Source organism: Primulina tabacum, chromosome 3, assembly GCF_025594145.1.
Source record: "Primulina tabacum isolate GXHZ01 chromosome 3, ASM2559414v2, whole genome shotgun sequence".
NCBI lineage: Eukaryota > Viridiplantae > Streptophyta > Magnoliopsida > Lamiales > Gesneriaceae > Primulina > Primulina tabacum.
In genome coordinates, this window is record NC_134552.1 from 17,807,620 (window position 1) to 17,835,381 (window position 27,762).

Below are 27,762 nucleotides of genomic sequence, written 5' to 3' on the forward strand. Positions count from 1 at the left end.
CAGCTCATTCAACGCCCTTGACCACAATTCAATTGCAAGCTTACAGTGAATCAGCAAATGATCCTGCGTTTCCATCTCATTACGACACAACACACACCAATTGGGAGAAAGAGCACAGTTAGGCCATCGCTTTTGCATCAACTCTGATGTAGGTAACTTACCAAGAATTGCCGTCCAAGAAAAAATTTTAATCTTTGAAGGAATCGGTGTCTTCCAAATGATTTTGTTAAATTCGAAGTTTTGGACACCATTATTCGCGGAGAAGAATGAATGGAAAAACGACTTGACTGTGAACTTCCCCGACGGATCCCCCTCCCACACTCTAAAATCATCTACCCCTTCGACAAGCCTAACCATTTCTAAGATACCTAACAACGAAGACAAGTGAACAACCTCCTCCTCTCGGAGAAGCCGACGAAAATGCAAATCCCAGGAGTAATCATTTGACACATTGTCGAAAGCAAAGAAATAAGATATTGGCAAGTTACGAGCCGAGCTAATACGAAACAAAGAAGGGAACAAATCCCGGAAAGCTACGTCCCCCCACCAAATATCCTCCCAAAACCTGATTTTAGTCCCCCCTCTAACCACTAATCTCAATAGTCGGTGATAAGTCGGGTAAGTGCTTGAGATAAATTTCCACGGACCGCTAAACGTCACATTCATCGTCAACCCCGCATCCCAACCATTTTCTTGTAACCCATATTTGCTCCTTATTATTCTTTTCCACAGCGGTTCGTTTTCAACGCCAAACCTCCACCACCATTTTCCCAAAAGTGCTTTGTTCCTCAAACAAATGTTTCCGATCCCCAATCCTCCTTTCTCTTTCGGTCTACAAACTTGTTCCCACCTTACCATATGACAGTGTGATTCACCCTCGTTTCCATCCCACAAAAAATCTCATTATGTTTTCCATCTTCACCGCTACTCCTTTCGGTACCCTGAAAAGTGACATAAAGTATATAGGCAATGCATTCAATACCGCAGCGATCAATGTTACTCTTCCCCCTTTGGACAAAAAAGCTTTTTTCCACATAGCCAATTTTCTGGTAATCCTGATCAAGATTGGTTCCCAAAAAGACACTTTCAATGGATTCCCCCCTAAAGGGACTCCAAAGTATGTGATTGGCCATTTCTCCTTTCGACAACCAAACGTCCGGGCTAGTTCCTCCTCTTCAACTTCATCCTGACATAAGCCCAATAATGCACTCTTATCCCAATTGATCCTAAGTCCTGACATATCACAAAACAACTCCAAGATTTGCACCAAAAATTTTAGGTGTACCTCCTTTTGTACGAAAAACAATGTGTCGTCCGCAAACTGTATATGTGATACTTCCACCTTCTCTCGGCCCACTTCGAACCCTTTGATTAAGTTCGCCTCTTTTGCTTTATCAACCAAACTTCCCAAGACATCGACCACCATGTTGAACAAAAAAGGTGACAACGGATCTCCCTGTCGAAGCCCTCTACTTGCTTTAAACTTCCCCCTCGGTCTCCCATTGATCATGATGAAAAACGAAACATTATATACGCATCCTCTTATCCATCTTCTCCATCTCTCTCCAAATCCCTTTTTCTCTAGCACGAAGTCCAAGAAATCCCACTCCACATTGTCATATGCTTTTTCAAAGTCAATTTTCAAGACCCAACCTTTCTTTTTCTTCCTCTTCCCTTCCTCCACCAACTCATTAGCAATCAAACAACAATCCAAAATCTGTTTTCCTTCAGTAAATGCATTCCGAGATTCGGATAATGTATGTGACAAGACTTTTTTCATCCTTGTAGCCAAAACTTTAGCGATTATCTTGTATAAGTTCGTTGTGAGGCTAATGGGCCTGAAATCTTTGACCCTTAGTGAGTCATGTTTCTTTGGTATCAAACATATATACGTTTCATTTGTTATCCCGTTTATGGTCCCCCCTTCGTAAAAATCCTCGAAAACCTTCATTAACTCCCCCTTGACCACTTCCCAGCAATCCTGATAAAATGCAAATGTATAACCATCAGGGCCCGGTGCTTTGCATCTGTCACACTCGAAAATAGCCTTCTTAACTTCCTCCTCGAGAAATGGATTTTCAATTTCAGCCCTCATATCGACATCGATAGGTCTCCATTCTACACCTTCAATCCCAAATCTTCTTGCATTTCTCTTGCTGTACAGTAGCTGGAAGTATTCTAGAATGGATTTGATAATTTGATCCTCTACTCTACAACCACCCCGTCCTCCTTTTCCCGTCTATTAATTATTCCTTTGCCTCTTCGGTGATTAAGAAGAGAAAGGAAGAATTTGGTGTTGTGATCTCCATCTTTTAACCAATTTATCTTCGCTTTTTGATATAACATTTGATTTCGTCGACACATCAATTCTTCCAACTCACATTTTATCAATTTTCCTTCATTCCGCCCTTCTTCATTTTATCAGGCTTTATCAAGACTCAATAGGCAATGGCTTATTACTAACAGACAGGACCTATCGATGAAGAAATATATGCTTTATTATTTCAGGTAATAGAAACTCTTGTCGGTAGCAAATGGGCAATGACCATCAAATATAAGCCTACCATTACAATAGATAGATATAACTCTACTGGTAGCAAAAGGAATCACAGCAACATAATATGTAGATCAAATGCAAACATCTTCTCCAACTGTCTCTAAATAGCTTCGCCGACATTTTCAATGGATTGTAGAAACTCTTTCAAGATATCTACGACAATAAACATGCAGTTTTTGCAAAATTTAATATGAGAGGAGCATTTAGGTTGGGAATAGGCTTAGATATTATAACAAAGTGCACTTAAACAAGTACAACTCTCACGCTTTCAAAATTTGTAGCATAAGTAAGGGCCTAAAGTTAGTATAAAGTAGATGGGTGCATACCCAAGGAAGAAATCCTTGTTCCTAGTATATTTACCAAATAATAAAAAAAATTAACGCTCCGCAAGCAATCATTTGCCAGGATGCAGATGGCACATCACATAACAAATTCTAAAGCCACCTACTTTCTTGATCAATCAAACAAAAACAAAATAAAATTATATTTAAAGTGAGAAGTTACCAGATAAATTCTTCCGTACAGGAAAATATATACAGTAAGAACAGTCATCTGCAATAAGAAAACTTCTATTAGATGATTGAGTAAACTGTATGGCACCAAACACTAAGTAGTTTGGAACAATTGAAGAATGATATTCAATTTTACCATTGTGCACACATAGTAGCCAACAGTTGTGAAAAAGAAGGACAACATTCTGAAGAAATCAAAAAGCTGTCCAAGTCTATAAACATCCCGGCTCAGAACTTGCTCTCCATTTCCTCCAGCGACTTTGCCTTCAAATAAGGCTATTTGGTTTAACCCCACATCTCTTCCCTTCCCAACCTAGTCAAGAAGCAGGATGTCAGAATAATGGAAAAGTGTAATCTTCCAATACAAGTAAACAAGAAAACCTGTACAGACCTGAATATATTCATGATGAGTGATGTTTCCCTGTCTCAATGTTGAATTGAAACCTGCATATTTCAGGAGACAGTGTACAGATGCAAGTGCGTAAAATAAATCTCATGGTCAAACAGACACGGGTAAAACTAATTTAATAACAATGATATGACAGGACTGAAGCATCTATATATAAAACAGCGATACAATGTTAATTGCTGAATTCTATTCTACAAATCCCAAAAAATGAATGGCATCAAGAGAAAAAGCGGTTTGAAAAAATCACTTTAACAAATGCAGATTACTTAAACAAGATGTTGGCTGCCCAATATAACGGACCTTCAGTTTCTGCATTAACCAATATTTCTCAATAAAAACATCAAGAGTCCTATGCAATGTAAGTACAGAAACATTCAAACTTTTCCACCATTTTATTTATATTCAATCCTCAGGAGCAGTTATTACCTCCTACATAATGTTAGCCATGCCAAAAAATGATCTAACTAATAATATGTATCCGTAATCAAGAAAGAAGCATAGCAAGTTATATATACGAAGGTCCACCTGCTTAAGTCAAAGATATAATATCTTAATTTTGAAATGTGGGGCAAAGTATTGAACATGCATAGGCAGGAGGGCCATTATCAGAAATAGCAGAAATTTCACATCTGTACTTAGATGTAATAATGAAAGCGCACATTATCGTGCCCATAATGAAAATCGGCCAACATTACCTGCATAAATATCTTCACTGATATTAATGACACGCGATGCTTTACTGATACCACCACGAGTAATATGAAAAATTCGGTCAAAGACGTCTGGATGTCCGTAATGCATACGGACTCTGCATGATTTCAAATGGGCCACCAGATCAATTGCCAAAATGTAGATTAACTGATTAAGTAGTTTCAGCAAGTAAATGACAAGAAAATTATCAAATAAGAAAGAATAACAAGAGAGATGTACATCTCTGGAACAAAATATAATTGCCATGTGCAGCCAAGATTTGGAAAAAATTATCTCTCTAGGAAAAATTTGAAAATGCTTCTCCCTCCTATACGTGGCTAATGCTGGCATCCAACTCTTCTACCAACTACATCCTCCCTTCACCGGCCATCGCCGAACAACACCGACCTCCTACCGCCCTCTCAGGCCCTTTTATTCCACTTTTTTTTCCCGAAAATGCTTATCCTGACTAACGTCCGCGCCAACCTCCCGTGGTGGCCATCGTCTACCCATTCCGATCACCACCGGCCACAGCCGACCGCCGAACCTATCTGCCTTTCATTTCTTCTTCTTTATAATGTCTTGGCCCTCTAACCGCAACCCTAGCCAGTAGATAGCCTAGCCGCGCACTGACACCTATTTACTTGCGATCTGAATCTTAGCCAGCTATGAACTCTACCGCGACCTTGAACGCGCACATAAACCAGGTTGCGACAAAAGTCATGTACGGGTGGGTGCACCGGGATCATACCAGTAACAGAGCAGCATGCAAGGTTCAAATCGAGCAAAAGTTGTTTCGTAGGAGGGATAATACTGTGTATGACAGAGAGAACCAGAAATGCTAGCTATCCGCTGGAAGTGGATTTGGAAAGCTTACATTGGCTTTGGTCGAAATTGTAGGAATAAATTAATAACCCACAGACATATTCAAAGTTTGACAGATTCAGAGGAAAGGAACCAGTATTTTCCATGCAAAAAATCTCCAATCCCGGGGCAGCTATCTGGAAGTGTCTAAATTCGTTTGGATGGGCAAGAGGCAGCGCATCATCATACCAACTGGCCGGTATGATTGGGGATGGAAATGTGTGGCAAACAACTTGTCCGAACTTATTCAGAAAATGAGGGACAATGGAATGCATATAAGAGAAGAAAGGAAGCTTTTCGGGCAATCACAAAATAATGGGAAATTCTGTCTGAATCCCACTGAATAGGGAACATAGACGCTTATGAACACTTTCGGTCATGCTTGGTTAAGAATTGGAGTAAAGCACTAATTAACACGGGAGTGTGTCAATATATCGTGGGAATTGGTGCATGCGACTCTTGGGAAGGCGGTCAAGAGGAACATTGAAATATTTCTATTTCATGCGAACAAAGCAATCTGGCGGCCAATCAACGAAGAAGATACCTGCTTTTATTTGAAATTGAAGAAATGTTTTCTGGAGAAAAGGGTTATCTTGTCCTTCGAGAGCTGGAGGCAACAAATCAACAGGAAAGAAGAAGTGTTTGAGTGTTGTAATAGCTGGGTGAGATTATTGGGGATACTTTGGGAATTGTGGTCCACCGATCTTTTCAAAAGTATAGGAGAGCGATGTGGAGGATTGTTGAACATCAGCCAAGACACTATTTTACTTAAAGATTTGTCGGCAGCCAAAATCAAAGCTATGGGACTTGAAGGTGGATCCATCAATGGTATCATGCAGATCATAACTCGGAGAGGACCTATGGTTATGCGCATTGTTGTAGATTCGGTTAACATAGCAGCGTATGACATTTATGAAAAAAGATCTTATGCACAAGTGGTGGTCAATGGAGCTACAGTGATGGCGGGATGGGGAAGAGCGAATGGTCTCATTGGTGTAGATAGTATCTCGTACCCAGAACTGATACTCATAATATAGATACGGCTGATCCCAAAAAATCAGCAACCAAGAGACGATGAAGGATTAACTGGGCACAATCAGAAATGTCAAGATTTGAATATGGAGATCAAATATCACTCGGAAGTTTTTTATAAGGTTTGGTAAAACATGTTTCATAAATGGGGTAGAGGTCTTTATCAACAATGTGCTGGGAAATGTCAAGAAAGTACAAAAGCAAAAGAGAGTGCAACAAAATGACAATTTAGGAGGACGTACTTGTGAATCTGAACCTTTGTTTCGAGGTCGGCAAATTAAGATTCTTCAAAAGCAAAGTCCTAAAGGTGTGGCTAATTTTAAGAAAGTTGCTATCGAATTAGTGAATAATAAAGCGATGAAAGTGGTACATTATCCCAATCAAGAGGAGGAGAGTAAGATTAGACGGAAGTTCGAAATTGTTTATAGTAGGAAAAAGTTTAAGGAGATGGAGATGACGGTAATTGGGAGGATCAACTAACCAAGGGTGTGATGGATGATGTATCAGACGAAGGGTGTGACTCTAGTGAATTAGATAGTCATATTTCTGCAACTTCGGATAAGTCGACACCACTTTTTGGGGTTCCGGGACCTAGGGGACTTTTTTGCATCATCTTCGAGCAAGGTATGCACTTTACCCAATCCTTCTTATTTTGATCACTCTACATTCCCTTTTGTTCCTTTGCATTCTCATCGGTGGGTATGGCGGGAGGGGTAGAGGTTAGAGGGGGGGTGGCGAATACACTATTGGGTGAAGAGTCAGGTCTATCGGGGAAAAACTTCTTAAGGCCTCAATATGGAACGAAATTAAAAAGGGGAAGAGAGGGCTTGGAGGTGTAGATGGATGAGCTGGAGAGCGAAAATGATATCCTTTCTAAGATGAGCGTAGAGAAAGTGGAGTTATTGAATGGAAAAGACAACAGAGATGATGGTAGAGATGAATCAATTTCAGCAAAGATCATCACAGACGGGTAATTGTTCACTTTGACAATTCGTCGTCTTCCCAATCATGGGATTTGCATTTTCGAAGGGTTGACTGAATTATCATGTGTGTTGGATAGGATTAGGTTGATTGAAGGGGTAGATGATATCCGAGTGTGGAGTGGGGATCTTTCTGGTATTTTCTCAGTCAAATTCTTCCTTGAATCAATTTTTCCCGAAAGTAGCTTTCCGTTTTTCCATATTTCCATGTTATATGGAAGGTTCCAGTTCCAACAAAGCCCAGGTATTTTCGAAAGTGGACCACTAGTCCACTGATTGTCATTAACATTTATTAAATTATTAACAAAATATCGTTTCTTAAAAAAATATAAATATATAATTGCCATGTGTACAAAGAAACCAAAAAGCAGGAACACAAAGTATGCACCCGAAAAGTGAGTCTAGAATGCATCAATAAACTATTAAAATCTGATACACTTACTTCAAAGGTTTTGCCAAAACACGCTGACCCAAGGTCACGAAACTAGTCTCTTGGTTGGACATGAACCAGGCCAAGGAAGAGACACTGCATTAAACACAAATTGTGGATCATAGAGATTTCTCACCAAATGATTTGAACAGTAGCACGAGAGAGAGGAAGAGAGGGAGAAAAAACAGCAAGAGGTAATCCAACCTTCCAGTAAACACATGTTCTCTTACACCAAGAATTGTCGGGGGCCGAAGACCATGATTTCCCCGAAATTCCTCGAGGAGATTTCGCATTTTCATTGCCTCCTCAAGGTAGTTGTCCTAGATGAAATTGAAAAATTATTCAAAAAGAAAAATAAAATAATCTTGCAAACAGGAATGAAGTAACATCTGAACAAGATCACAGTAAAAGAAAAATGACACTGAGCAAGCAATGGTATAGTCACAGTCCCCATAAGGTTTGTTATGCCACGCAATGACTAAATGCAGTACAATAAAAAGCACGAAGCATGCAGAAAAACTTTGATTCAGGCAAAAACGTGGAAAAAGCGGTCAACCTTAAGAAGGTTTACCACATTAAGTGCAATTATGCGTGAGCTTTTTAGATAAAATTTAAATCAACTCTTTCTTAAAAAAATTAAACACTTATTATTTTTTAAGTACATTTAGATACAAACATGAAACAACCATCATAAGATTACACTGGAAAATTAGTTTGTTAGAGTTGCCTTCATTTGCATACACCAACTCTAATTGCCACACTAGACCACCACACAATACGAGTCAACACCGATAGCTCCCAACAGAGGTTCACAACCTACTGCTTCTACCATAAACCTCTTGCAAGTTGCACCGATAGCCATCCCAAACACCCACGTTCACAAAAGTTCCACTTTCATGAACCATATAGATATGCACACAAATCACAAGGATCAATATCACAAGGGTCAATACAAAAATACACAAACTGAAAATCAAGCCTCACTAATAGAAACTGTACAACTTTCCGAACATTCTGTAAAAGCTCAATTTTTTACTTATTGAGCCATCCAATTATCAAAAGCAAAATCAAGTTTCTTCGACAATGGCCACCCATTAAAGCAAATAAAAAAATACAAACAGCATGCATATCTTGTACTAAACATCTAGAAGGTAACTTGCTCAATTTCAAAAGAAAATCAATATATTACCTGATTCATGTCAATTGTTTGAACAGCTTCTCCACGTGTGAAAATTATTGCATGGTTTTGATTCTCAGGTTTTCCTTCTCCCAGCTTAGGATCCCCAGGAAGTTTAATTGAAAAAATTTCCTGTCCATCAGAAGGAGTGTTGAAACCAATAACAACATAAATCAAGGCTAAAACTAAGCCAGCGATAAAGCGAGCAGCGTTGTTGTCAACCCATAGAAAGCATTGTATAACTAGTAATGTTTCTAAAATCAAGAGTTCAAACACAGAAAAAGCTAAAGATGTACATTAAATTCATCAACATGTGCAACATAATAAGATATAGTAGTTCTAAAAGTTCAGGTCACACTGCAAACCTACTTGCTCATAACAAGCATTTTATTCTTCTCCATTATGAATGCAACTTTGCTTTGAACGTAAACACTTTCCTATATCTGGTTAACCACCACACACAAGAACGATTAAGAATAATTACATTAATCTCCCCGAATACATGCTCAATTTTAAGGTCTCATCAAGATATCACTCGGTGAGACCAACTTTCTGTTAGATCAATTGTTTAATTGGTATTTTGTTCGAGGAATTGGGTACATGAATCTAAAAAATACTATCTCAACATCTCTCGTATAATGAAACTTTGAGACACAACAAAGAAAGATACATATTTGGAATATGAGTTCCTAAATGGAATACCTGATCCTTTCCATTAGCATCAGCTTTGACAAGCTTAGAATAATATTCCTTTGCCGGCTTTCCATCCTCTCCAACACTCTCCTCCACATGTATAAAGGCAACACGAAGTGCCTCGTTCCTAATAAAACAAAGATAGTGACAGTCTGCAATCAATAAAAAAAAAGGCTACATAAGAAAATTTCATGCATCTAAAGTAGATATTCCCTTTCAGTAATGTATTTAGTTTTGTTTCTTCAGCCTAGCGATGGAAGAATATTGCAAGTCAACACCATGTTTTTTGACAACCCCCAAATGTCAGTGTTACCAAGGCAACAACAGCCCAATGATACAACAGCAACAAAATGCAATGTGCCACATACGCGAATACCGTCAGTTATGCATTTTTCACTCAATGCTAAAGAAAATATCCAGTCAAATTTCCCATATTCCACTAGTCTCAGGAGTCAGGTTTTTCATTTCATCATCTTGCCCTTAGGAAAATTGAAGAATAAAGTCGGGCCCAAAATTTTTACTCGGGTTTAAATGAAAGACAGTAGCATTCCAGGATCAGAGTTCAGAAAATTCTGCACAAGCAATGAACCTAGGGTATTCAAGCATTTCTAATTTCTTTGACACCCCTCCCACGAGGAAGATAAAAACGAAGAAAGTACAGGACATGTTTGAACTCACAAAAAAATCAACAAAAACATTTTACAAAAATAAAAAGCAAATGAGATGAAACAGATATCCACATCGATTGAAACTAACTTCAAGAGCTTACCTCTGTAGAAGCAGTGCAATATCAGTTGCCTCAGGGGCTTTCCGCTGCTTTTGTTGCCCATAAATTTGGCATGAAACAACATAAGTGAATTTTATATCAGCTTGAGCACGTGCTTCATGTGACAACTCAAAGCCTTGAGTCACATAAGAACTTGTCTGAGAAGAGATGTCATCTGCGCCAGAGGAAGCACATTAGTAAGTACTGTTCTGCACAAAATTATTCAATACTAACCACTCAGGAATATATTAACCTCCTAGAGATCTCCTTTCCAAGAAGCTCTGCAGCATCAGCGCCCTTCTATAATACATCATACCGCGCACTGCATTAAACAGAAGTGGAACTCATAGAATTGAAGAAGCTACCAAAAGTCCAGTGTCTTAAGAGGCTGTACTCCAGAAAAGTAGCCGAAATAAGATTTAAGAGTGAAGATATGAATTTGCTTAAACCTGTCCTAGCTAAAGTTTGTCCCCTGTAAGATGCCCAAAACCGAAGTTCTAACGCACTAGCAGAACTTTCTTGTAGATCAGCATCACCACTGTCATTTTGGCCAATACGTTCCAAAAAGTTCTCCCATTCATCTAAAAAAAAGACAAAAAAAGTTGGAGATGGTTAAAAAACTTAAGCCTGGGAAGACAAACTATAAGGAGGAGAAAAAATAAATAAATAAATAAATATATATATATATATATATATATATATATATATTAACGCACAGATAGAGAAAAGAACTACCTTTGTAATTAGAATACAAGAACAAGAAATACCTGGGAATATCTTTTGGAGATAGAAAAGAGTAGATATTCCATCTTCGTTGTCAACCTTCAGCTCAGAGTTACTGTAAAGCACCGTTTCACTATAATACGGCGTGAAGACACTATCCCAAGCCAATACAGATCAGGAAAAGAATCAGAACGAATCACTGGCTAAACATTAAAATCTTCCAAGACAATTTAGGATATTACCAGAATGGCATCATTTCAGAGACAGGCTTAGCTGGTGGCATGCCCATGAATAATGAATTTGTAAAGAACTCCAACCTTCTTTGTGCTTCAAGGTTCTTGGGTATATTAGCTGCAGAATCCTTCACAGTCAGAAGTAGGTGCAACCTTTTCACCTGCTGCTTCTGTTCCCGAGAAAGACTATTAAAGGCAACCTAAATTTATTAAAACCAACACCAAGTACAACGAGAACTTTGAAAACTTACAATGTCAGTATCCTTCGGCCATTCTATCCTAGAAAATAGACGGCCCTCGTTTCTAGCCCTTAATAATATATTCCATGTATCGAGCTGCTCCCTGAGGACAACAAAGGGAATTAAAAAAATTACATAAAAACTTATCAATAACAAAAGGAATATACAAATCACCTCAAATCAGGGGACAGCAGCTCATGGGTAACAACGTCATATAAATCATATAATGCCTTAGCAGCACCTTTTGCAAGTTCAGGAGTTTCGTTACGCATCTGAAAAATAAACAAATTAGAGAATTAGAAATCAAAAGAAGAAAAATAACATAATAATCAACATAATAACAAATATAAATGTCTTTCAAAGTTACCAAGTTGCAATGAACGAGAATCTAAGAACATGATAATGTTCTTGAATAATAGATCATATTCAGAGAGACATACACCAGATGATTGGAAATGAAGATGTGATACAAAATGACATAATAAAAAAATGAAAAAGAGCCAAAAAAACAAGGAAATAATGAACCTAAGCATCGGATATATAAAAAAAGTTATAAAAAATTATAAGACAAATTATGAGACTTTTCAAGGAGTTCACTTATTGTGGCAGAAAATTATCGGAAAGTGATGCTCCAATGCCACGTTGCGTGGATAAAGGTAGTCAATCAAAACATAAAGTAATAATAGAAATTATTAGAACAAAGCACTGAACTAGAATCCACAAATAATCTTTTTTCCACAGTAAGTAAAACATTTCTAGATGACAAAGAGTGTGTAAGACAGTTGTGATATTCCTCTCTTTTTATTCCAGCTTTACATTTACTTTTACAGAACTCTCTTAGTATCTCGATGTGAATAGTAAGCTGAGCACAGCTCAGATGTTCATACATGATACACCAAACCCAAATCAGTTCACATGTGAAAGACGAAGCAGTCTCATCAATTCCTTGGAATAGGACTCTCAGTTCCCGTGGTAAATAAGTTAAGTTTTTTACAACAGGGAAAAAGAAATTACCAGTAGCCCAGTCAATGCGGTAAACCTTGAGAGCACCAATGGAAGCTTTTGAAGTAACAAAGTTATCACAAGAGAACCTTCTGATATACTGCTGTTAATCTCACGAAATATCCTTTCAACCCTGGCAAGGAGTGAGACTTTCAGGGAATAGTTTAAAAAAGAAGAGAATAGTACATTTGTAGTCCCATCGAGGCAAAAAAAAAGCCCTACCAAAGTCTTCCCTCTCCATCAACCAAGGAGTGCAAAATTTTTTCAATACTGAAATAACACTCTTGGACAGCATAAGCCATGTACTCATCCTTGCATACTCTGTTCCAAAGATCCACTTGTGTGTCTTTGCAATCCAGAGCTAAATCAATTGCTAATAATATCTGAAAGAATAATTGTTCCAGTGTGATTATGATAGATTGACACAAAACAAATCTTATCGCAATGATGCCTATTAAGAGAGAAACTATGTTAAAAAGGCAGCACCTTACTACTAAGGAGAAAAAGCGGCCATTGAACTAATTTAAGACTTCCGGTGTTACTCGGCATAGAGAGTAAATCCATCTCCCTGAAATAATGCAACAGAGAATAAAAGAAGCAAAACTTTAGCAGCAAAGAAGTTGAGCAAGATAAAACAGGAAGTAAATAATATAGTAATACCTATTACTCAAGTAATCTTCTTCACGCAGACTCTTAATAATTTCATTCCAAAATGGGGAAAATATAGCCGCATAGGTCTTGTAATAATCATGAGAAACCTGGGAAGCATATCAACATTCAACAAAGAAGTAGCATAATTTTTTTTATTAGAAACGAAATTTTATTAGAATAAGAAAACAAAGTACAAGTAGGCGGATGAGAAATCCGCAAAAGACACAAATAATGAAAACTACTACACTTTCGTTAATAATATAGAAATTTCAAATCCCGCACTACGTCTGATAAGTAAATGGTTAAAGTCTGTCAACTTTGTCGTCCAACTAGCGACCCTGAATTTGATCTTCTCCAAAACCTCATCTATAGACTTTGTTATGTCGGTGAAAATTCTTTTGTTCCGCTCCAACAAAATTGACCAAAATAAGGAATGAACTACCACATACCAAAAACACCTACTTTTCATCCTGGCAGGTAAACCTGGCTCCAAAAGAAACATGTCATGCGCCGTTCTTGGAAAAACCTAATCGAAAGCCAATTCCTGCAATACTTTGTTCCATTCCACTCGTAAACGAACAATGCAAAAGTAAATGGTCTTGATCCTCCTCATTGTTCCAGCATAGGCTACTCGAGTTCGGACATAAAGCACAATTAAGCCATTGTTTTTGGAACGAATCGCAGGTCGACAATTTTCCCGAAGCCACAATCGATGAGAAAACTCGAACCTTATATGATAGGTACTTTCCAGATATTAGTAAAATACGAGAAATAAGAGAAGTTGCTAATCGGAAAAAAAGAGTCATAAAAAGAACTAACAGAAAAAGACTCCGAAAAGTCCCCCAACCAAACCTAAAATCCTCTGTACCCACCTCCAAAGGAACAGTATCTAAGACCCCTAGTTGAGTGTTGAACTCAACAATTTCGACCTCATTTAAAACTATTCTGAAACGCACATCCCAAGCAAAGTTGGAACTAACCGGACACGACATTGACGAAATTGTTGCCAGGTTTGTAAAGAATCAAGGAGACCTGAAACAGAGATGGAACAATGATCCTGCCAAAAGCGAATGATATTCCCTTCTTTCAGCACCGCCTTAATTAAAAAACGAAAAGCCGGGTAAGAACCAGAGATAAATTTCCCGGAGCTTCTAAAAGTCGTATTCCTTGTCAACCCCACGTCCCAGTCATTATCTTGTAGATTGTAAATGTTCTTAATAACTTTTTTCCACAAACAATCCCTTCCCACAGAACATCTCCACTACCATTTCCCTAAAAGTGCCTTTTTCCTCAAAAAAAAAATATTCCCCAAAACCCAAACCCCCCTTATCTGTTGGTTCACAAACTTGATCCCAAGCAAATACATGACAATCCACCTCCCCATCCTCTCCGTCCCACAGAAAATCCCTCATAATTTTACCATACTTTTTGCCACATGAAGTGGCACTTTAAAGAGAGACATGAAGTACGTTGCCATTGCACTCAACACTGACACTATCAATGTTAGACGACCCCCTTGACAGGAGCGCTTTTTTCTAGCTTGCTAGTTTCTTAGGCATCTTGGAAACTACGGTTCCAGTTCCCAAAAGTAAAAGTTCCTAGGATTGCCTCCCAACAGTACCCCGAGATATTTAATTGGCCACTCCTCCTTTTAACGCCCAATCTCTAAAGCTAACCCTTCGACCTCCACTTCCGAACAATTTAATCCCAACAAAACGCTTTTTCCCAAGTTAATCTTCAATCCCGATTTCTGATTGAAATAGTTGAGTATATCCACCAAACCACGGAAATGACTCTTAGATTGGACAAAAAACAAAGTGTCATCCGCAAATTGGATGTGAAATATCTATATTTTATCTCTCCCAACTTCCAACCCCCTTACTTCTTTCAAAACCTTAGCCATATCCACCAATCGCCCCAATTCATCGATCACAAAATTAAAAAGGAAAGGGGATAGTGGATCCCCTTGCCTAAGACCTTGTTCCTTTTTTATTTTGCCACGTGGCCTTCTATTAATAAAAATCGAGAAAAGGACATTCGATACACAATCCTTAATCCACTCTCTCCATCTATCACCAAATTCTTTCTTTTTAAGCACAAAGTCTAGAAATCTCCGGTCCACGTTAACATACACCTTTTCTTTAAGCACACACACTTTCTTCATTTTTCATCTACACTCCTCTACTATTTCATTCGCGATAAGACAACAGTCTAGAATCTGTCTCTCTTTAATAAATGCACACTGATTTTTCGCTATTGTATCGCTCAAGACTTTCTTCAACTTGTTAGTTAAGACTTTAGCTAAGATTTTATACATGCTCATTATCAAACTAATTTTTTCGTTTTTATAAGAAACGATATTTTATTAATAATGTAATTAGAAATAATTACATCAGTGGACTAGTGGTTTACTTTCAACAGAAAGTACATAATATCAATGTTGTATCAATGATACACATAAGCTCAATCTCTCAATATATCTGAGATCGACACGTTCTTAAAGTCATCGTGAGTGCCGATCCACATAACAACTTTGATCTTGATTTTATCCCAACACTATTCTCTAGTGTCTTCCGTATCTTCAAAAATTCTTCGATTTCTTTCCAGCCATACTGTCCAGCATATGCCTTGAACCACCACTTGCCAAAAAGTTCTTTCCCTCGTACCAGTTAGTTGTCGTCCAAAGTCTTTAACATTGACCGCATCTTGTTTCTTCGGGATCAGACAAATGTAAATCTCATTGGTAAAACCATTAACAATGCCTCCTTCGAAGAATTCGGCAAACACCTTCATTAAATCCGCTTTGACCGTATCCCAGCAATTTTGATAAAAACCCAAGGTAAACCGTCCGATATTGGAGCTTTCGATCCATTGCTTTCAAACACTGTTTTTTGATCTCGTCCTTAGAAAACTAGTAGAAAACCATGTGAAGCTTGTAATGCCAAGTATTACTAAAAAAAAGAACTTTAGTGCCCTTCCAGAAAGTAGACTGAAATTAAACCCAGATCTCAAAACCTCTATCCACATTCCCAAGTATTACAATTGAGAAAAATATTGAGAGAAAAGAACCTGTGTATTTCATTGAAAATAATACATAAATTTAGAGTTACAATAGATATATCAAATCCCAACTATTAGGGAGAAATAAATATTAGAAAATATTACCCTACAAATTTACAAGATTATCATATCCTATCACATCAATACAACTTATTGATATCAATTTAAATTCCCATTAGATTTATCGTAATCTACACTCCCCCCTCAAGCTTGGCTATAGATGTTGATGAGACCAAGCTTGCCAACGAGAAGTTCATGAGTCAGTTCTGAAAGTCTTTTTGCAAGTAGATCAGCTAGTTGATCAGTCAGAAGTGAGAACATATTTAACACTTAGAATTCTTTCCTCGAGTTTTTCATTAATGAAATGACAATCAACTTCAACATGTTTAGTTCTAGCATGGTGAACAGGATTGTGAACAATGCTGATAGTTGATTTATTGTCACAGAATAACCTCATAGGACTTTCAAACTCTATCTTTAGTTCTTTCATCATTCTTTTAATCCAAATGAGTTCACATATTCCATGGGCCATAGCTCTATACTCAGCTTCAGCACTACTTCTTACAACAATTGTCTGTTTCTTGTTTCGCCATGTCACTAGATTTTCCCAGACAAGTGTACAATAACCCGAAGTTGACTTTCTATCAGTGATAGATCCAGCCCAATCAGAATCAGTGAATGCAGTAACCCTTCTATCATTAGTTTTTTCAAGAAATAATCCTCTTCCTGGAGTTTGTTTAAGATATCTCAAAATTCTGTATACTGCATTAAGATGACCTTGGCAAGGTGAATGCATGTATTGGCTTACTAAGCTCAGTGCAAAGGCAATATCAGGGCGAGTATGTGAGAGATAAATAAGTTTTCCAACAAGACGCTGATAACTCTCTTTATCCATTGAACCACCCTCAAACATTTTTCCTTTGTTCCCTGGATCAATAGGTGTATGACTTGGTTTACACCCCAACATACCTGTTTCCTACAGGAGATCTATAGTGTATTTTCTTTGAGAGAGAGATTCATTTCTTGCTCCTAGCGATTTCCATACCTAAAAAATACTTCACTGTTCCAAGATCTTTGACTTCAAATTGTTTTGCCATCAACTTAATCATCTCCATTTCATCATTGTCATCTCCAGTGACAATGATGTCATCAACATACACTATGAGAATGTGATTTTTCCTTTCTCAGAATGTTTAAAGAAGAGTGTATGATCTGCTTGTCCCTGTACATATCCTAATTTTTTGATTACTTGAGACAATCTTTCAAACCAGGCACGAGGTGACTGCTTCAACCCATAAAGAGATTTGTTAAGTTTGCAAACAGTCTGACTCCCCAATCTTTCTTCAAATCCCGGAGGTTGACTCATGTAAACTTCCTCTTCAAGATCCCCGTTCAGAAATGCATTTTTTATATCCAATTGGTGCAATGGCCAATCAAGATTTGCTGCCAAGAATAACAGAATTCGAATAGTATTGATTTTGGCAACAGGAGCAAACCTTTCAGTATAACCAATGCCATATGTTTGAGTGAAGCCTCTAGCCACAAGTCGGGCCTATCTTTCAAATTGAGCCATCTGCCCTATATTTAACAGTAAATACCCATTTTCATCCCACCGTAGTTTTTCCTTGTGGTAATTCGACCAGATTCCAAGTATTATTCATTTTCAAGGCCTTCATTTTCTCAAGGACGGCATTTCTCCATTCAGGCATAACAAGTGCCTCTTGAACAGACCCGGGAATTATTGTACTAGACAATCTTGAGGTAAAGGCACGAAATGATGAAGATTAATTTGAGTAAGATACAAAATTTGAGATAGGATGTTGGGTACAAGATCTCTTACCTTTTCTGACTGCTATAGGTAGATCAAGGTCAAGGGTAGTATTTGACTGAGGATCCACTACCGGTTCATTCTCTTGACTGTTGTTAGGATTCACAATTTCTTTAGCTGCCTGAGGTTTGTTCCGTCTTGAGTAGACTTTCAACTCCTGTGACAATGTTGATTCTTCCTCTGTTTCCTGTATTGGGAGATGTGCCTGAGAATCTGTGTGAGAATTTTGAGGAGAGTTTGTGTCTGGTGTTCGAGGAATCTCATGGAGTGGATAACATATGGGAAGAGATGGAGTATCCCACCAAGATTCTGTATCTAGGTTCCGCCCTTGAAGCGAAGGTGGAGGAAAGTAAGGAGTGTTTTCAAGGAAGGTGATATCACGAGAGACGTAGGTCTTCTTTGTGTGTGGGCAGTAGCATTTATAACCTTTTTGAGTGGAAGAATAACCAATGAACACAGTCTTCATGGATCGAGGATCAAGTTTACTTCTGTTGTGATTGTGGACATGAACGAAGGCCGTACAACCAAAGGTTTTTAAAGGAAGATTATTTGAAGTAGACACGTGGATATTTTTTAAGAAGAAGGGATAAAGGTGTTTCAAAGTAAAGAGTGCGGCTTGGTAAGCGATTGATGAGATAAGCAGCAGTGAGAATGGCATCCCCCCAAAGATACTTAGGAACATTCATGGTGAACATCAAGGCAGGTGCGCCTTCCAAAAAATGACGATTCTTTCTTTCGGACACGCCATTTTGTTGAGGAGTATCAACACAAGAGCTTTGATGAAGAATCCCGTTATCCAACAGATAATCACCTAGAATGGTATTGAAATATTCTTTACCATTGTCGGTTCTAAGAGTTTGAATATGGGTATGAAATTGAGTTTGAATCATTCTATGGAAATCTTTGAAAATTTTGCTTGTGTCGGATGATAAGATACACCCTCGTGAGTCGAGTATGGTCATCAATGAATGTGAGGAACCATTTTTTGCCATTTGACGTAGCACTTGGTGAAGGACCCCAAAGATCACTATGAATAAGAGAAAATGTTGCGGTTGGTGTATATGTTTTTCGAGGAAAAAAATTACGAGTGTGCTTAGCTAATGACAAATATCACAATGAAGCAAATCAAAACTTTTATTATGAATAAAGATGGAAACAATTTTTTGAGATATGAGAAACAAGGATGGCCAAGTCTATGATGCCATAACATTATTGTTCTAATACTAGAATCAGAGAGAGAAGCAACGTGAGACACTCGAGTTGGAAGACAGTCTTGAGGAATCTCGAGGTAGTAAAGGCCATTGTGAATCCTAGCACTCCAATCGTCTTCCCCGTAGTAGGTCCAGAAATTGACATGACAAAGGAACAAATTTAGCAATACAATTATTGTCAAGTGTGAATTTACTCACCGAGATCATATCGCAAGTTAGGGTAAAAACATGGAAAACTGACTTTAGGATGACATCCTTAAATAAACGTATGCTACCAAAACCAGCAACTGGAGTCATTGAACCATTAGCGATTTTCACAGAAGTATGGGCAGAACAGGGTTTATAAGTGCAAAATAAATTAAAATCGCTAGTCATATGGTCAGAGGCCCCGGAATCAACAATCCAAGAACCAATGGAATAAGAGCAGAGGGCCGAGAAAAGATTACCAGATTGAGTCATAGAACAAGAACCAACAGTTTTGTTTTGCGGTGGATTAAGTGAGGCCTGGCGGATGAGTCGACAATATTCTTCAATCTGTGCAATCTGCTCATTGGGGAAACGATCAGAATTTTCTGAGTTTCCAGGTTGTTCTTTAACAGATAGGGCTTGATAACCATGCTGTTCATTCTTTTTCTTGGGCTGCCAATTGGCTGGTTTGCCATAAATCGCCCAGCACTTGTCTTTGGTATGGCCAGGACGTTTACAATGATCGCACCAAGGCCTTTTGTGGAAATGTTGGCCAGGAAATGCAGTTTTTTGTGTGGCTAATGCAGACACATCAGGAGCATATGGTGGGATTGATGAATCATCAGAAAACATGACTTTTCTTCGCACTTCCGCGAAGCCATCGTCGAACTTCCGCGAAGCCATCGTCGGGAGATGGAAATGGGTCTTTTGCAACTACCCGACCACGAACATCATCAAGATTGCGATTAAGCCCAGCTAGAAAATCAAAGATCCGTTCTTCCTCAAGATTACTCCTGATCTTGATGCTGCAGTATGCATAAGACGAGGAATCATCACGAAACAGGTCCAGTTCTTGCCAAATATCTTGGAGGTCTGAAAAATATTTCGTTACGGATTTTTCCCCTTGTTTCATATCCTTCAATTTTGATCGGAGCTCATAGATTTGGGATGCATTTCCAAGGTCGGAGTACATCCGGCGAGCAGCGTCCCACACTCCTTGGCTGTGTGAAACCATAGATAGCGCAGACTGATTTCAGGCTCCATCGAGTTGATTAGCCAAGCAAGAACGATGGAATTTTCAGCCAACCAATTCTTATGTGTTGGGTCAGATTGCGTTTGTGGCTTTAATTCCCCTGTGAGGTAACCAAGTTTCCCACGCCCACAAATATCGATTTTTACTGATTGAGCCCACTGAAGGTAATTACGCCCATTTAATTTGTGGGTAGTGATGTGGATTGAAGAAATGTCACTATCGGAAAAGTAGTGACAGGCCCAAGAGTTTTTTATGGCATGGTTTCTTCAGAAGAGGCGGATGAAGTTGAAGACATATTAGTGTAGGATGTATTGAAACCCTAGTGCTCTGATACCATGAGAAAAATATTGAGAGAAAAAAATCTGTGTATTTCATTGAAAATAATACATAAATTTATAGTTACAATGGATATATCAAATCCCAACTATTAAGGAGAAACAAATATTAGAAAATATTATCCTACCAAATTTACAAGATTATCATATCCCATCACATCAATACAACTTATTGATGTCAATTTAAATTCCCATCAGATTTATCGTAATCTACAACAATGAATATAGCAGAGTGTCTCAAATTCGTAAGAAATAGATACTGTAATGTGATTACAAAGCCTTTAGGAGAGCAAAAATATCTTTTATCAAAAGTAAGATTTCAAAAAGATTATATTGACAAAACTTATGAAGGAATGAGCAGAAAATTTTGTCCGAGGTCAAGGAAAGAAGTAGGAAACTTTCCCCAGAAATTGGGATTAAAGAAGAATCTTAGGAGAGAAGGAAAAAATGGATATATTTAGAAACCACACAAAAATGGAAGTATCTCTTTCTTATAGGAAGGAAGATCCAGCTTTCTGTGAAGCCATATTCTCACTCAAATTATGGCAAATTAGTCAAAATAGAATGAACAAAAACATTGGAGTATTTCAAAAGCATGAAACACGCTTTACTTTACTAAAGATGCTTGAAGTTCAAGCTCATTAACCTCTTCCGCGTCAACCGGTGGTGTCAACTACTCCAGTGACAATTCTCAATCTCCGTCGATCGCCGTCTGTCGGAAGGAGAATATTCCGACATCAGAGCTGTTGAATCGCTGAATTGAATCACGACTCCTTAATAGATGATTCAAACTTGGACAGTTACATCAGCACAATTGGTGTAGATCTTAAAATACGCACGTTGGAGCAAGATGGAAGACTAATAAACTTCAGATTGTACGATTCTTGACTTGATTCATCATTCTTATCCACCAAAATTTATATTGTTGTCTATCTCCGGTGGATTTCAATTTATTTACTTGTGAGGAAGAAGCGTGGAAGGAGGTGGCGTAAGTGGATTCGGGGTTGTGTTTCTACCGTTTCATTCACAATTCTTATTAATGGAAGGCCTAGAGGTAAATTTAAGGGTGAGAAAGGACTCGGGCAATACACTTCGTCTTATGTGGACCTCCGGTTCTCTTTTTTAACTAAATTTATTAATCAATATAATATTGTTTCTTATCAAAAAACTCATTATACAACTACTATCAGTTTCACCCAAATTCAGATAATAGGAAAACTGGTGCTTCAAAGGAACAAATATTTGTACTGTCATAGAGATACCATATAGAACTTTTCAGAACTGCTATCAAATGCTGAAATTTGTGGAGAAAGAAGACACTATCAAGTCAACAACTGTAAACGGCCAAATTTGGTATTTCACATCTTCTGGATTCTAGACCAAAAGAAATACTTAAAGCCAGACAAGAACAACAAAATCATTCATCGACATTAAAACTGGATCCAATTGAAACAAAGAACACATTAATATTTGGAAAAAAAGAACTAAAAAAGAACCCTGACCTGTGATGCTTGTCTCTCAAAAGGAATCCTGGAAACCATGATTTTCCTCATCATTAAAAAGTTATGAACAAAATATTAACCAGTTAAGCATTTTCAATTACAGATGAGATTGTTAAATTCACCTTTTGATTTGTTGAGATACCATATTCCTCACAAATACTTCTGGAAAACTTACAAATCGTTTGTGCATCATTTCAACTGAACGAATCTGCATATGGAACTCTCAATAAACATATATGACTCCACTAGAGTTGGCACATAATCAAATTTGTACCTCCCCTAATCGACCCCTTGCACCCATCACAGCACCATAAATTGCAGACAGTAGAGTATACCAGATATGAATATCCATGAGATAAATCTGCACATTCAATGGTCATGGAAGAGAGAGACTGATCACAAGAAATATAACAAGTGATCATAACTACCATTAAAAAACATAAAAATGTCATAAAAGTTGCGAAAAAGGCTTAGGACCAAGCACGTGCAAATCAATGGAATTTGACTTGCAACAACTGATAGTGAAATATTTATGTTGAGTGGAGAAAATGAAAATCAAAGGCTAAGGAAGTCAAACCACAAGGAAACATTTGCAGCACTGGTTGACCAAAGTAACAGAAATATTAAGAATCATTTTTCAGACTAAACAGTATTGACCAGGAGTTGACAGAAAGGACAATTTCAGTACACTTTCTGCTGGAGCTTCCATCAGAGATAATGCACCATGTAATGGTGATTGTGGCTAATAGTACGCTTGGAAATATGTTTTTGAGCTGATTGTAGTGACAAATCGAATTAATGGGATGCTATATTTCTACAGATTCAATGGTGTGCCAAATAGTTCTACCAAAAAGACACTTTCTAAGGTGTCTACACTAATGCTCCAAAGTGAACTACGGAACTGATTTGTCTTCTTCCTGTCGATGATAATTATGGTGCAGTGGATTCATAACAAAGTGTGGAGTAATCTTGAGGCTAATTATTGGTAGAAGTGAGCAGCAAACAAGCATATGCATGAGAAGATTTTAAATAAGGTAGATTTGGCGAATGCATATTTGTAAAAGAGCAGAATTCCCGTTGGCATTCAAAAAAAGCTCAAGGACGAGAAAATTAGTCCTTTCGGAATTCTCAAGATGAATGGTGATGCTACTTACAAAATTGATCTTGCAGTTGACATGAAAATATAACTCTTCCAACATCACTGATATCTTAGAGTACTTTACACTAAAGGAGCTCTCTTTGCACCAATAAAACCAGGGGACAAGTTTTCTTTGAGATGAGATTTATGCTCATTTAACAAGTTTCCCTTTCTTATAGATAGTTTTCTTTTTTGATATTTTTGAAAAATATTTTCTAAGTTACCTAGTTGTATCAGAACTATTCATAATAGGTCACAACTTTGGTTCACAAGTATTTCGTTTGAAATACTTATTCAGTTGTGCAAACATGTTTCGAGAATTTTTTTTAAAACGTTAATTTTATAAATGAAAAAAATATTGTGCAGTGATTTTGCTATGCTAGTTGAAAAAGATATTATAAAAAAATAGATAGTTATTGTAAGAAGATGATTTCACGCACGAACAGCGTGGTTCATTGAATAAACAATATTCCAAAACGTGATGCATAACAAATTTCTCAAAAGATATTCACTAAGAATCAAAAGATGTTGCCTGAGAAGAAATTTTTTATCTCAAGGTATAAACTGAATAGAGTAAGCCTAAAATATTGGTTTTTTTTCCTCACACAATCTATTTTCTTTGACTCAAATATGTATATAACAATGAATAATAGAGTTAACATTTACATATGCTCAAATCACATTGCAATCTCCACGATAGATACCAAGCAATAACAGTTTATCATATCGAAATGACTGGAACATATATATGTTTCTCATTAATTGAGCTGTCACATGTATGTTGCGAGGAATTCCTTCACAAAGTAAACAAATGATTTAAGAAAGAGGATGGAATACTTACAGCCACAACAGGTGCCCACAAACTAGCAACAGTCAACACATTATGGTTGTCTGCAACAAATATCAAAATAAGAGAGCATCGGAGACTACTAAATAAACTTTATTTCTGAAGGACCAAAAGGAAGCTTCAACTCAAAAAAACATGTATAGGATATAAGTAGATTTAGGACCAGTCCATAAATTTAAGAAAATACTGATTACTTATAAGAAGATTTAAAAAAGCTAAACTAGACCGTCGTGCGACAAGAAAAAGCTTACAACAACCTATATTTTATCAACAAGAAATAAATGGAGTCCGGCCTACTATTTTAATAAAGTTTAGTTTCATATAAAAAAAAACAAGAAATAAATGGAGAGTAGCTCCTACAAGTGAACAGAATATTAAGCCATAGAAAACAACATAAAAGGAGAAAAGTGCATGTGAGGAATGCAATGAATCAACAAGAAACTTGAGGGGTCAGTGAAACAGCCATTCCAGAAATCACTGGCATACAGATAAATCTTTTCCATGCAAAGCACAAGCACCGCAAGCATGCATAAAGCACAGCAGAACTATTGAACAAAAGATTGGTTTCATGCTCCCTTGAGATTGGGGTTGCTGGAAACCTGATATGTGAACGGGGCACCTATACAATGCCTCTGAAACTGTATTTTATTCCACAAAACTATGCAGGTTTGATGAAGAACTGGATTAAGTCAGTAACAAAACCAGAGGTACCACTATGGTTGAAGTGGTATGCAGCGGCCAGTATCAGAGACCCCCCAAAAGAGACTGGAGGAACAGCAGGTCAAGCTACCGCATTTCCTCAGGGGTGGTGGCATGCTGCTGCTAAAACACACATTGGGCAACACAGTAATGAGGAGGCCAGCAGGTGGACTTTGGATGACTGCCAGAGGGTCACTGGAGATTAACAGTATTGCGGTGGATACAGATAATATTTGATGAAATGGATTAGCAAAAATAGGATGGTGAAGTAGAATTTCTATTGGAAAATGAATGAAGAGGAATGAAGAGGAATACCCATAGGAACATACTACAGCCAGCAGAAGTTGGGCTGCTGCAAAGGTAGTGGAACTACCTGGAAGCAAATGGGGTACCTGTGTGGACTTTATTAAAAAAGCATCCAAAAGCCATAGGGGAGACCACACTGACTGAGGAATGGCCAAATTGCATAAGAAGATTGATGACGATTAGGTTTCTGAAAGTTGTTCGAAGAAGAATAGGCCTTGGAATGGCCTGCAGAGTCAAAAACTTGAAATTGATACCTTGAAGACTTTTGCCTAAGAAGCTCACTGCTTCGCATTGCTAATTTTCTAGGGCGTGAAGGTAGTAAAAAGAAATTATCTGGATTGGATAAAGCTTTGGGCAAACGCAACCGCTGACTTCACAAAAAATATAGACCCTGGGTATGGGTATCGGCATGGGATGGAATCATAAAGTTTCTAATCCAGGATGGCTGACTAGGATATAGCGGATTGGTTGACCAGAGAGAGACCCAATAATGATTCAAATGATGCTGTCAACACCATAATCCATGGACAAATCAATGAAGGTCGGAACTGGAAATACTACACTTGAAAGTTCAGAAGGGATTAGATATGCATAAATAGGGTCCAATTACAAGTCCATGTGTTGAGAGACATAAAGAGGCCTTCATTGAGTTAGTTGAAGACAAATGGGTTGAGTCTTAATTGTTGAATAATATATTGAATTATTATTATTATCTAATAAGTAGATAATGGAATATTATATACCATGTAGATAAGATAGTGATTTATCTTTATTTGTATTTTAAACTCTTTTAGATTAGGATATTTTGAATTCTTCTAGATTAGGATAGCTTATGATTACTTCTTCTTTAAATATCATGTACAGAACAACGTTGAACAATACAATGGAAAACGTTTGTTTTCTCCCAAGCTCGATCCTCAAAAATCACAAGGTATCAGAGCTATAACAGAAAATCCACTACGGAATGGCTTCCTCATCCAAATCTTCAGCTTCCAGATCCGCAACTCCAGTAGTCCCATCACTCTGGCGGCCGCCGATGCTTCCTCCATCCCGATCTGTTGCCACAAATTAAATGGTCAAAACTACCTCAACGATCACAATCTATAATGATGTTTATCTGTGGAAGAGGAAAAGATGAATTCATCACTGGTACGTCGAATCACCCTGAAAAATCCGAATCCAAGTTCAGGGCCTAGAATTCCAAAAATTATATGGTAATGTCTTGGTTGATCAACTCCATGATGACTGAAATAAGTGAAAATTTTCTCTATACCACCGCCAACGAGATATGGGAGGCCGCCCGTGATACGTATTCATCCAAGGATAATACATCATAATTGTTTGCTTATGAAAGCAACCTTCAGGACCTCCGTCAAGGTGACTCCACTACTACAGTGTATTTTAATTCCCTCACTCGGCTATGGCAACAGATTGACCTATCCGATACTCATGAGTGGAAGTGCCCTAATGATGGTGGTCTATATCGTGTGATTGAGGAAAGGAAACGCATCTTCAAATTTTTATCAGGCCTCAACACTACACTAAATGAAGTGCGCGGACGGATATCAAGCACAAAACCTCTCCTTGGTCTTCAGACTGTTTTTTCAGAAGTGCGTCACGAGGAAAGTCGCAATAAGTCATGTTGGGTCCTCCAGTTCCTCCATTGTCTGTCGATGGTTCTGCACTAGCCACACATAATCATTCGTTCTTCACTACCGATGATTTTGGTGTCGCATATGAAGACACTGTCGTCCATGGTGCCCCAATTCCTGAAACGCACTCATAGGCTGGAAACATGTTAAAAAATCCATGGGAAGCCTGTGGATTGGAAGCCAACACGTGAAAGATGAGCCAATGCAGCAGAAACAGAATTAACATTCTGTAAATCAGCAACCTCAACAGCCTTTCACCAAAGAACAACTCGAACTACTCCAAAAACTATTTGGTCAGAATACTCTTGCCACTTCTCCTTCACTCACTGGCACTAGTAATATGGCTCACGTAGGTATTTTCTCATTTGCTTCGACTGCTCAACATGAACTGTTATCTTGGATAGTAGATTCGGGTGCGTCCGACCACATGTCTGGAAATATGAACTATTTTCAATCCTTTAGCCCATGTAATGCCTTCGAATACAGTCCAAATTGCAAACGGATCATTATCTAGAGTTGTTGGTTATGGATCCATTCAATTGACTGATGATATTCACCTTCGTACAGTTTAATTTGTACCAGATCTTGCATGTAATTTGTTGTCTGTAAGTAAGCTCGGTAATGATCTCAGATGCACAGCTAAGTTCTTTGTTGATTCGTGTGTTTTCCAAGATTCGGCATAGGGAGGAAGATTAGCAGTGCTGATCTTTGTGCTGGACTGTATCTTCTCAAGATGAATGTTTCCAAGAGTTCCCCAACCCCAAGACCTTCCCAGCTTTTTTGTTCTCATTCCTTTTTCAATGTTGAACAGGGATAGTGATATCTTATTGTGGCATTATCGATTAGGCCATCCAAATTTTTGGTATCTTGGCTAGTTGCTTCCTTTTTTGTTTAATAATAAAAGTTTGCATTTTCTTAAATGCGATATTTGTCAATTATCTAAACATACTCGTACAACTTTCACGCCTAATCGTTACAAACCATCAAAACCCTTTTCTCTTATACAC

The 27,762-nt window shown here is 37.9% G+C and overlaps 1 protein-coding gene across 2 annotated transcripts in view; it reads right to left on the reverse strand.

The window, feature by feature from the left end:
- Positions 1–27,762, reverse strand: part of LOC142540908 (callose synthase 10-like) — a 72,305-nt gene that overhangs the window by 6,902 nt on the left and 37,641 nt on the right. For both annotated transcript variants that reach the window (XR_012819182.1, XM_075647371.1), the window contains exons 20-42: positions 24,093–24,142; positions 22,388–22,474; positions 22,236–22,321; positions 22,114–22,141; positions 12,968–13,065; positions 12,794–12,875; positions 12,530–12,690; positions 12,320–12,440; positions 11,480–11,577; positions 11,318–11,408; positions 11,076–11,236; positions 10,878–10,987; positions 10,560–10,691; positions 10,364–10,432; positions 10,114–10,285; positions 9,354–9,471; positions 8,664–8,783; positions 7,679–7,794; positions 7,487–7,570; positions 4,174–4,286; positions 3,461–3,513; positions 3,206–3,382; positions 3,062–3,109 (exon numbers count right to left, since the gene is read on the reverse strand). Coding sequence is in view for 1 of the 2 variants with exons in the window: in XM_075647371.1 (XP_075503486.1) it covers positions 3,062–3,109; positions 3,206–3,382; positions 3,461–3,513; positions 4,174–4,286; positions 7,487–7,570; positions 7,679–7,794; positions 8,664–8,783; positions 9,354–9,471; positions 10,114–10,285; positions 10,364–10,432; positions 10,560–10,691; positions 10,878–10,987; positions 11,076–11,236; positions 11,318–11,408; positions 11,480–11,577; positions 12,320–12,440; positions 12,530–12,690; positions 12,794–12,875; positions 12,968–13,065; positions 22,114–22,141; positions 22,236–22,321; positions 22,388–22,474; positions 24,093–24,142 (2,375 nt within the window). In the remaining variant the exon portion in view is untranslated. The remainder of the gene's footprint in view (positions 1–3,061; positions 3,110–3,205; positions 3,383–3,460; positions 3,514–4,173; positions 4,287–7,486; positions 7,571–7,678; positions 7,795–8,663; positions 8,784–9,353; positions 9,472–10,113; positions 10,286–10,363; positions 10,433–10,559; positions 10,692–10,877; positions 10,988–11,075; positions 11,237–11,317; positions 11,409–11,479; positions 11,578–12,319; positions 12,441–12,529; positions 12,691–12,793; positions 12,876–12,967; positions 13,066–22,113; positions 22,142–22,235; positions 22,322–22,387; positions 22,475–24,092; positions 24,143–27,762) is intronic.